General features: G+C 34.9%; 1 protein-coding gene across 1 annotated transcript; it reads left to right on the top strand.

The window, feature by feature from the left end:
• The first annotated feature begins 219 nt into the window (after window positions 1-219).
• Window positions 220-1,254, top strand: LOC149541246 (uncharacterized). The gene has a single exon (XM_089802800.1). It carries the CDS (start codon window positions 220-222, stop codon window positions 1,252-1,254), a length of 1,035 nt encoding a protein of 344 aa, XP_089658926.1.
• The last annotated feature ends 11,264 nt before the right edge of the window (window positions 1,255-12,518 follow it).

Below are 12,518 nucleotides of genomic sequence, written 5' to 3'. Positions count from 1 at the left end.
CATTTTGTCCAATTCATTCAGGACACCAAGTTGAAACCTAGCGATATCTTGGTTAGTTTTGATGTGGTTTCCCTCTTCACCAAGGTCCCCATTCTTGACTCCATCAATCTTGTCAAACGCAAGGTCAGGGATGAGATCGCAGAGTTGGTTGAGCTTTGTTTAAGATCCACCTTCTTCTCTTTCCAAAATGTCTTCTATGAACAAGTCGATGGAGTAGCCATGGGTTCGCCCCTCTCCCCGGTCATTGCTAACCTCTTCATGGAGCATTTTGAGGAGATGGCTATCCAGTCCTTCCCCCTCAAACCCAAATGGTGGAAACGATACGTTGATGAAACTAATGTTCGTTGGCCACATGGGCTTGAGAACCTTGAACTATTTCACTCTCACATCAACAGTTTGGTCACCAACATTTCCTTCATCAAAGAGCTCGAGTCAGACTATCAGTTGCCTTTCCTAGATGTCCTTCTTATCCGAAAGGGTGATGGGTCATTCAGTCGCAAGGTTCACCGTAAGACCACCCACACTGACTTGTACTTGCACGCATCCTCCCACCATCACCCCAGCCAAAAGGTTGGCATCCTTAAGACCCTTGCCCTCAGAGCTTTCAGAATCTGCAATGATGACAACTTGCATGAAGAGCTCACTCATCTTCATCATGTATTCATGTTAAATGGATATTCTCGCAAGCAAATCTCTAAGGCTATCAACCAAGCCAAGTCCTTCTTTCTTTCTAGGTGTACCCTCAGTCCTCCACCCAACCCACCTCCCCGGTTTACCACCCTTCCTTTTGTCGATGGCATCTCTCAGAAGTTGGCCAAGATCTTATCTAAAAAGGGTCTTCATACTGCTTTCAAACCCCTTTCGCAGTTGCGTCATCGAGTTCCTCCCCTTAAGGACACCAAAGACTCTTTCCTCGACTCAGGAGTCTACAAGATTGAGTGCTCTTGTGGGGCCCCTTACATAGGGGAAACAGGCCATTCTTTTCATACCAGAATTCATGAGCATCGTGCAGATATCAGACATGACAGAACCCACAAATCTACCCTTGCTGAGCATTCCTCGGCCACCAAACATCACATTTGTCTGGAGACCGCCAAAATTCTTTCCAAGGAGGATAACTTCTTCAAAAGAAAACTTAAGGAAGCTATTGAAATTAACTATCATCCCATCAACCTCAATCGAGATGATGGATGGTCCATTAGCTTGTCTTGGCAACCTCTTCTGGGCTCGCTTAATACTCAGCATCACCCTTGATGTTTCTCGAGCTTTCCTGCCCCCCCTGGTGTGTCCCCGAGTCTTCCCTTGTCACTCCCCCATTTTGGCCTGTTCAGTTTATGGGGGAGCCCCCCCTTTCGTCTTTAGTATCTTGGCCCCACCTTGTGGTCTTTGAGCTCCTCCCTCCTCATGTTCTCTGTGTTCTTTTTTCAGGTTGTTTCCTGTTGTCTCTCCTCTCTTTTTTCATTTCGTCTTAGCCCTCTGTGTCGCTCTAACCCTCGAGCTCTTTCCTGTTTCGTTGGTTTCAGCCTTGGGTCTTCCATCCTGATGTCTTGTTTTTTTATTATTATCCTCATTTATTTATCTATGATTTGTTTTTTATCTCTTTGTGCTTGTATTCTTTAATCTTGGCTGGTTCTAGTTTTGTGTCTGTTTCGCACTTATGGCATATTTACGCATTTTCTTATAGTAGCGTTTATAGTTGTTAGGTTCGATCTATTTATTTAGGGCTTTTTGCTCCTGAGCTTAATTTTATTTATTTATTTTGTTTGTAGCTTCTTTGTTTTGGTATCAGGGTCCTTTCTAATGTTTCTCTTCTTGTTTTTTCTCTTGGGGTCAAAATTTTTTGGCTTGTTCGATTTTATTTCTATATAGTTGTATATAAGTTCTTAATATTTACACATGCTTTTATGTATTTATTTTTTGTTCATTTATATATATATGTAAGGGATTGAGTCTTTTTTATTTTTATTATTATTATTTTAATATTTAATTTTTTAATTCTTAATTTTTGTATTTTTAACCTCTTATAGTTATTTATTTATTTTCATAATCGTGTGCTTCCTCCTTTTTCACACTGATCCTTAATTTTTCAATTTTTTTATCTATTTATTTATTTATTTTTTATTTAGTTATTTATTTTTTAATTATTTTTTAATGCATAATATAAAATTCCTCTACATATATATACATTATCTGCATTTATACATATGATTGGTTATTCTGTACCTGTTCTCTTAGTGTTTGTGTCTTTATTTTTGGTCCTCTTGGTTTTTGTGCCCCTCCCTCCCTCTCCTTTTAGGACTGCTTGTGGTTTCCTGGTCTGCACATTACATATTCTGATGCTCTCTCATCCTGATGATGGATCATGTAGTATGATCCGAAATGTTGATGCTAAAAAAACTCACACAATCTAATCTAGAAACATTGCTCACAAAGTAATTTACTATTATGTTTGTCTTTCCTCTATCTTGTCAACTGGACCAATCACTATCATACATTTTAGACTAGGTGACAAACCTCAAATCTAAATATTAAACATTGGATCACTTAGCAAAACCTCGGTAATGAAGTTTCCTTCACTTCTACACTGCTCTACTCAACCTTGCATTCTACACTTTCTGCTACTTATCATCAATTGTAAAAACCATATCATCACATGCCATGATAAAGGAAAATGTTCTTCCTTTATACCAAGTCCTCAAAAAGACTCCCTAAGTAAGCTATTAGACCTTCTCAATAAATTATTATAGGACCACATTAAGAACACATTACACATAATGATAACATTAATCTTTCGCCTTGCAACTTGAATAACTTTCTGTGCACACAATATTATGAGGAGAAAACTTAGCTACATCATCACGAACATTTCTTCTCCATGTCATCAAACTTGATCCCTAGAATATCAAATCTACTAAGAGATATAACAAGTTAACTAGAATATTCCTCTATAAACTCTATCTTAGAATAGACATCACCAAAACTTATATACTTCTTCTAGACTTAGCCTTTATTCTTCCAAGATTAACTACATATACCATATACTTAGAAGTATCTCTCATAACCTCAAATAGTTAGAATACTCAACTAGCCATCTGTACCAACTTGATCTTTCAACTATCCTTCTGCTACATACCACAAAAAATTGTTATGTTGACATCAACGAAAAACTTAGTCATGAATGCAACATATCATCTACATACTCCCCCATAGGAATATCATTAGCATTAATTCTTCCAACCAATCTTCTAAAAATCTCCCCCTTTGGCATTAATGTCAACATAGATGAAAAACATCTAGTTCCAAGAATACCAACAAAAGACTGTTCATCTTTTCAAATCCTCTTGATCAATTATTCTCCCCCATTGATATACCTCAATGTACTTTCTATCAAACTATCATTCCATACTATGCTTATGCCAAACATAATGTACTCATGCCAAATGTCTTCCTTAGCATGATTTTTTTCGTGAATTATTCTCCCCCATTGACATCAACATCAAAGGTTTCAGCAACCAACCTTGCTGCATCAAACTTTACAACAATTGATTCTTACTAGCTCGAGTGTCAGAAGACATTGTTCAAAAAAAAATCCAACAAGAGTCCTAGATAACTCTATCTACCATAGATACTCCCCCATACATGAAGCATCAACATTCAGTCTAGAGAACAATGGTGCTTTGTTACATAGGATTGATCCAATCTTGCATCTTCTACTCTAGTGTAAGAGGGGGCATAACCCCTAGCATACCTCACAAGTAGTCAAAATTCTCTTTGCAAAGAGGCTTAGTGAATGTATCTACAATCTACTCTTTAGTGCTTACATACTCCAATCTGATTTCCTTTTCTACAACAATTTCTCTCAACATATGATACCTAATACAAATTTTCTTTGTCTTCAAATGCAACACTAGATTCTTAGACATGTTTATTGTGCTTGTGTTGTCACAATGTATGACAACAGGTTCATTGATTTCTATCCTCATATCCTTTAGCATCTACTTCATCCAAATGACTTGATTGCAATTATTTGTTGCTACAACATACTCTACTTCTATTGTACTTTGTGATGTACAATGTTGCTTCTTGCGTAACCAAGAAAGAAATTTTCCTCTAGGAAAGAAGGCTCCTCCACTGGTGCTCTTTCTATCATCCATACTGCCTACCCCATTTGCATTAGTATAAGCACTTAGAGTAAAATCATTAGATCTATCATACCACAATCTAAACTCTAATATTCCTTTCAAGTATTTAAATATCCTTTTGACTACTGCATAATGTGCTTCTCTAGGATCAGCTTGGAATCATGCAACAATTCCAAATACATTTGCTATATCCGGCCTTGTGTGAGTTAGATATTGTAATCCTCCAATCATAAATTTGTACTTCTACTAAAAAGTAGGTGTCTTATTCTTTGTAGATAAATTGTGTCCAATTACTATAGGTGTTCTAACCAATTTGCATGCTTCCAAGAAAAAGCTTTTTAGTAAATCCTTCAAATACTTAGTCTAAGAAATAAAGATTCCTTCTTTATTCTATAAAATTTTCAATCCCAGGAAATATTCCATCTCTCTTATCATACTCATCTCAAATTCTTTCTTCATCTCTTTAGAAAACTTTTTGCTTTCCTCATCGTTACCTCCAAATATGTTATCATCAAAAAATAATACCAAGATCATTAAACCATCATCAATTTCTTTCCAATATAGATTATTTTCTTCTATACCTTTACTATATCCAAGCTTTGTCAAATGTTTGTCCAACCTTGCATACTAGGTTTTGGGTTCTTGCTTTAATCCATACAATGCTTTCCTTAGTCTACATACTATGTCCTTGTCATTAGTCAAAGGACATTCAAGTAGGATGCTCAATGTATACCTCTTCTTCAATTTCTTTATTTAGAAATTTTGACTTGTCATCTATTTTATATACTTTAAATTTCTTCTATGCTTCATAGGCTAAGAATAATCTTACTACTTCTATTCCAGCCACTAGACCATAAGCCTCCTCATAATCTATCCCTTCTTGTTGTGATTGACCCTTACATACCAATCTGGGTTTTTTTCTTACAACTTCACCTTGTTCATTCATCTTGTTTTTGAATACCCATTTAGTTCCTATCACATTCTTGTCTGTTGGTCTAGGGACCAATTCCCATGTCTCATTCTTTACTATCTAATCCAATTCCTCTTTCATGGCTTGTTTTCAATAATCATATTTACATGCTTCATCTACATTCTTAGGATCAACTTGAGATATCAAGCATAGTTATTTATTTACTCTACTTCTTGTCATCACACCTTTGTCTTTGCTTCTGATGATCTACTCTGATGGGTGATTCTTTATCATATTCTTTTCCAAAAATAGGAGTTGCTATCTCAACTCTTGGCTCTACTAAAGGTTCTGAGCTTTGTTCCTACCTTGGCTCTCCTTCATTCTACAAATCATTATTAGTCTTAAGAAATACCTCATCATTCCTTGGCTTAGTGACAACATCATCATTTGAATTGTAATCAACTATTCTCTCTTATATCCTGAATTTCTTATCAATTCTCACATTTTTACTTTCCATAATAATTTTAGTTCTATGATTATAACATCTATAAGCCTTGCTTTTCAATGAATAATCAAGAAACATACCTTCATCACTTCTAGCATGAAACTTACCAAAAATATCATCTCTTCTGATATAGTACTTACTTCCAAATTTTTTGAAATACTTAACTATAGGTGAGTGACCAAACTATAGTTCATAAGGGGTCTTGTTTGTGTCTTTCTTGACTTGCACACTATTCATAGTGTAGACTATTGTATTCACAACTTCTCTCCAAAATGTTTTGAATACATCATTCTCTACTAATATAGCTCTTGTAGCTTCTATGATTGACTTGTTCCTTCTCTCTACAACCCCATTCTATTCAGGGGTTCTTAGAGCTAATAGATGTCTTTTAACTCCATTTTCTTCACAAAACATGTTAAACTCATCCGAGGTAAATTATCCTCCTCTATCTAATCTTAGACATTTAATCTTCATACCATATTCATTCTCAACCCTATTCTTGAATATCTTAAACTTATCAAATGCCTTAGATTTCTTTTTAAGAAATGCAACCCATATTATTCTAGAAAAATCATCAACCAGAATCATAAAATACCTTTCACCATAGAATCCTTTAGTCTTTGTAGGACTACTGAGATCTATGTGTACAATCTCCAACATTGCTATTGTTGTAAACTTCTTGTCAGGAAAAGAAGTTCTATTATGCTTAGCCAAAATAGACTCCTTGCAAATTATGTTAGTAGGCTTTACAATCTTTATCAAATTTGTAACTACAAACATTCTACTAGTCCTCACAATACTATCAAAGTTTATATGACAAAATCTCTTATGCCATAACCAGTTGTCATCTACCTTTGCAACCAAACATGTCATTTCAGTAGGATTCAACTAAAATACATCACCTATAGATCCAATTCCTGTTCCAATTACCTTTCCATCTTTATCTTTGATCATGCATGTCTTTTCTAGTGAACTGCAATTGATAACCTTTGTCTACTAGTTGTCCAACACTCAAAAGATTGTTCTTCAAACCATCAACAAAGTATACATCCTCAGTGTTAGTTTTACCATCAAGTGTTATAGATCCAATACCTTTATCTTGGCATGCTACATTATTTCCAACTCTGGCAATTCCTCCATCTTGAGTTTTGAAGTCAAAAAACTTGTTCATATCACCATTCATATGATTTGAACAACCACTATCAATTATCCAATTAGATTTCTTCTCAACTTGTGACACTACAACTACCTTTTCTATATTTTCTTCTTTCATTGTCACAAGTACAATTTCATAATCAGTAGCACTTAATGCTTGTTCATCAGAATCATTATCTTCATTTGCATACAAATACTCTCTATCCTTTCTAGGATTGTAATTTTCCTTATAATTTTTCTCTCATTTAGGACACTTAGATGCATAATGACCATATTCATCACAAGTCCAACATTTAAAAATTTTCCTACCTCATTTTTCTCTTCTTACCAGAAGGGCTACTCCTTCAATCTTTCTATCTCCTTAGATCTGGTATTGCTAGAAAAATCTCCTCTAGCACTTTTTCTCCTTGATAGACTAGGTTGAATATTTAAGGTACTAAAAGCTGTCTTTGTTTTGGTCAATTCTTTAGACTGTCTGAGTTCATTCTCAGTTGCTTAGAGCCTTCCAAGCAATGTCTCCTTTGTGAAATCTTTGGTACAAGATATCAATAACTATATCATTTGAACTATTGACTTAAATGGTGGTATTAGAGTCTTCAGTATCTTCCATATAACGTCATCATCTTCTTTGGTTCCTCCTTGAGCTTTGATACTTGTAGTAATTTCTGATATCCTTCCTATATATGTTCTTATAGATTTATCTTCCATAATTTTAGCATCTTGAAATGCACAAATCCAACTTTGTAGCCTCAACTTCTTAAAATGTGCATCACCTTCAAAACTATTTCCAAAGATTTCCAAATCAAATGTGAAGTAGCAAGTGATTTTACCTAATTTTACTTAATTTTAGGAATTGTAGTCAATAGTGCTTCTCTAGCTCTCATGTCACACATGAAAAGATCTCTTTCTACCTCGGTGCAAATTTTCTAATACTTTTCAATGATGATTATCTTCTCTAATTTTGTCAGATCCAATAGCTTGGACCTATACACAACAAATGTGTCTTCATATTTACCTTCCAGCAATCATAATTTGTTCCATCAAACTTTAGACTATCTTTCCTAAACATGTTCACCATGTATCTCCCAAAGTTGGTAAACTTTTCCTTCAAGGACCTATTGCTCTGATCCCAATTGTTAGAAACAATAGTCCACCAAGATAACTGAGAGTGGGGGAGTTGAATCAGTTATCTAATAATTAAAACATTTATCTTCTTTAAAAAAACTTAACCAAATCAACCATAATAAAATTCACATAGACAATTACATCAGATATGTTGATTAGGGAAACCCTTGATCAGAGGGAAAACCCTAGTGGGAATTATGCCCACAAGATTATGTACTAATATAAATATTCCTTGTTAGAGGATGGACCATGTTAGGAGTCTATTACAATATTTAGTACATAGAGTCCCTATTAGGAGAATTTGAAACCCTATTAGAAGATTCCAACCCTATTAGGAGTTGTAGTACAATGTATGCAAGATGAGCCCATCACCCAAATATGAAATTTCAACTACAAGAAGAGCTCACTGCTCAAACAAGTAATTTACTATTATGTTCCTCTTTCCTTTGTCCTATCAACCAGACCAATCACTATAAAACTTTGTAGACCAGGTCATGAATCTTGGATCCAAATATTAAATCTTAGATCACTCAACAAAACCTTGGCAATGAAGTTTCCTTCACTTCTGCAATGCTCTGCTCAACTTTGCATTCTGCACTTTTTGTTGCTTATCATCAATTGTAAAAACCATATCATCACATGTCATGATAAAGGAAAATTTCCTTTCTTTATACCATGTCCTCAAAAAAAATCTCTAAGTCATATGTTAGACCTTCTCAATTAATTATTATAGGACAACATTAAGAACATGTTACACATAATGATAACATAATCTTTCACCTTGCAACTTGAATAATTTTCCATGTACATAATATTATGACAAGAAAAATTAGCCATATCATCACCAACATGTCTTCTTCATGTCCTCAACCTTGATCCTTAGAATATCAAATCTACTAAGAGATATAACAATTTTACCAAAATATGACTCTATAAAATATATCTTAGAACAAACATCACGAAAACTTACATAACTTCTTCTAGACTTATCCTTTCTTCTTTCAACATTAACTACATATACCAAATACTCAAAAGTATCTCTCATATCCTTAGATAGTTGGAATACTCAACTACCCATCTATACCAACTTGATTTTTCCATTGTTCTTCTGTCAGATACTATTATGTTGACATCAATGAAAAACTCAGTCATGAATGTAACATATCATCTACAATACTCCCCCATAGGAATATAATCATCATTCATGCTTCCAACCAATATTCTACTAAAAATGATATACCTATAACCAATTAAGATATCCCTCTTATAGGTGTTTAGAGAATGTATCTACATTAGGAGAAAGGAAGGTGGCTTATGCTCAATAAGATGGTGGAAACAAGAAAGCAACAGATCTTCCACTTAATTCAAAAGAATGAAAGAATCTAATGTTTAGGAGGACACTCATTATAGAGACCATGAATGTGGAATCAAGTCAAAGGATAGCCCTATTTAGGTTCAAATTCAAGGTACAAAACAAAGTATGTAAGGTTATCATTGACTCTGGTTCTATTGATAACATAGTGTTAAAAGAGTCAGTAGATAAGTTGAAACTTAAAAAGCTTCCTCATAACAATCCTTATAGGGTCACATGGCTAAATAAGGGTCAACATGTAGAGGTTAAAGAACAAGCATGGGTAGACTTTAATATTAGAAGGTATAAGGAAAAAGTGATTTTTTATATACTACCCATGGATGCATGTCATCTCCTTTTAGGGAGGCCATGGAAATATGATAGAGAGGCACAAAATGATGGTAGGAAGAATGTATACAAATTCAAGAAAGGTGAAGATTCCTACACCATTCAATCTTTGTTGCAAGGGGAGAGAAACTCAATGATGGAACTCAATGGACTTATGGTAGGTGAGAAGGAGTTTCTTAACACCATGAAAGAAGGAGAAGGAATAGGGTATGCCATTGTTGTCAAACCCAAAATGCAAAAAGCACCATCAGATATCAGTTATCTAAAGAAGTGCAAGAGCTATTAAATCTATTTGATGACATTACAGGTGATGGAGAGAACACATTTCCACCTAAGAGAGCTATCAACCATTAGATAGACTTCATCCCTAGAGAAGCTTTGCCTAATAAGCTATTTTATAAGATGACACCTAGCCAACATGAGAAAATAGCCAAGCAAGTGCAAGAGTTGGTAGACCATAGCTTAATAAGGAAAAGTGTAAGACCATGTGTAGTACCATTTGTCTTGGTGCCAAATATGGGAGGTACTTGGATTATATGTACAAATTCAAGAGAAATCAGCAAGATAACAATTAGGTGTAGATTGCCAATCTTGAGAATTGAAGCTTACTTGTTGTTTGGGCAATGCAAATTACTTCACCAAAATTGACTTGAAGAGTGGATATCATCAAATAAGGATTACAAAGGGAGATGAATGGATGAAATTTTTTAAGGCTACTAAGGGTCATATCAGTGGCTAGTGATGGCCTTTGGTTTTTCAAATGACCCCTCCACATTCATGATCTCATGAATGAAGTGTTTGTTGATTACTTGGGTAAGTTTGTTATAATTTACCTTGATGCTATCTTGATTTTTAGTAGTACAAAGGAAGAACATTTAAGGAAGTTAAGTCTTGTTTTGAAAAGGTTATCTAATGTACAAATCATCATCAACTTGGAAAATTTTGATTTTATGAAGGACTTGGTCTACTTAGGCTTTTTCATTTCATAAAGGTAGATCAAGGTAGGTCCTTGCAAGGTGGAGGTTATACTTAGTTGGCTAGCACCCAAGTCAACATTAGACATAAGGAGCTTGCATGGCTTAGCGCAGTTCTATGGAAAAATCATTAAACATAAAACCCATACTTGTGCACCATTGCTAGAGACTATAAAAGGTGGGATAAAAACCAATTTTAAATGGACTAATGAAGCCACTAGGAACTTTGAGGAGTTAAAACATCATATTTTTGCCCAACCTATTTTGGTCCTACCTAGTTTTGACAAGTTATTCACTATTGAATCTGATGCCAATAACCTTTCCATTAGAGTAGTACTTAGCCAAGAGGGTAAGCTAGTTGCATTTCATACTAAAAAGTTGAATGAATCCAAGAGGGTAAGCTAGTTGCATTTCATACTAAAAAGTTGAATGAATCCAAGAGTATTTATTCTTCCTATGACCTTGAGTTGTATGCCTTGGTTCAAGCCTTGAGGAAATGGAGGCATTACCTATTGCCTAAAGAGTTTTTGGTGAATTCTAATAATAAAGCCTTAAGCTTTCTCAATTCCCAAGACAAGTTTAGTCATGAGAACATGAAGTGAGTGGAGTACATTCAAGCATATACCTTCACCATAAAACATAAAAAATGAATTGCAAATAGGGTTGCAGATACCCTTAGTTGTAGGTTGTTGACTATACAAGAAATGAAGATTAGGAGTGTGGGGATTGAGAACTTCAAGGAGATGTATCCTAATGATCCAAAATTTGCTAAACCTTATAAGGTGTGTATTGATTATGCTAACCATTTTCATCATGAATACTCTAATTTTACCTTACAAGAAGGCCTCTTGTTCAAAGACAATTAGTTATGTGTTCCAAGGGGCTCTATCAGAGAAAACCTCATACAAGGGAAGCGCAATGGTGCTTTGAGTGGAAATTTTGGAGTTCATAAAATAATATATTTGTTCTAAAGGTTATACTACTAGCCTACATTAAGTAGGGATGTGAAGAAATATGTGGAGTGTTCTATTATTTGTCAAAAAACCAAGGGAGTTCCCACCAATGTAGGGTTATATCAACCATTTTCCCATTCCTCAAAGGGCTTGGGAATTTTTGAGCATGGATTTTGTGGTGGGGCTACTTAAGACAAAGTAGGGATATGATAGTGTTTATGTCATTATGGACAGATTTAGCAAGATGGATCTTTTTGTGCCATGTAAGATGACACATGATGCATGTGCTATTGCTAGTCTATTTTTTAGAGAGGTAGTAAGATTACATGGGTTTCCTCTTAGTACAGTGTCTGATAGGGATACTAGATTTATGAGTCATTTTTGGAAGACTTTGTTGCCTAAATTGGGAACTAATCTTTTGATGCAAGAGCATCTTGGGTTGCACTGCTATCCTACATGTTTTCAATTTTCCCAATTTTGTTGAGTTGCAATGTCTTGTATTATTGAGCTTTTAGTGGTTGTCAAGCATTTAGTTGATGCCAAGTTATTTAGTTGTTGTCGAGTGATTCCTTTGGTTATCGAGTGATCCTTTGGTTGTCGAGTGTGTTGGCCTAATTTTTTGTAAAAATAAATTTCCTTAAAATCTTGGTAAAAAAAATTAGATTTGAGTCCTTGGTTAAAATCAAGGTTTCTAAGCTTTTGTTTCGTAGGTTTGAAAAACCTTGAAAACCCCAAGTAAACCCTAGGTTACCTTTGTTTATTTAAATTTGGGTGTGAACATTTTAAATTTTTGAATATTCCCTTATGTTCTTAGGCTTTTGTGCCCTACATCACTTGTTCCTTTTTAAGGAGCATTGCCCAATCATGGCAAGATCGATGGCTATCACGTTGTCATTATGATAAGATGTGAGTGAAATAACCATTGCAACATTGCAACTACCATTAAACTAAGTTGTTGTGCTTGAATAGATGAGGGGTGGTGACTAAAAAGGTTTCACGTGGGATTTTTCAATCACATGTACCTTGTTTTTGCTACCTGAGTTGGAAAAGGAACT

This window comes from Cupressus sempervirens, chromosome 9 (genome assembly GCF_028749045.1).
Source record: "Cupressus sempervirens isolate cs-2001-9-10 chromosome 9, ASM2874904v1, whole genome shotgun sequence".
In the NCBI taxonomy this organism is placed as follows: Eukaryota; Viridiplantae; Streptophyta; class Pinopsida; order Cupressales; family Cupressaceae; genus Cupressus; species Cupressus sempervirens.
Note: the sequence above shows the minus strand (reverse complement) of the source record. Positions and strands in the feature narration are given on the sequence as shown.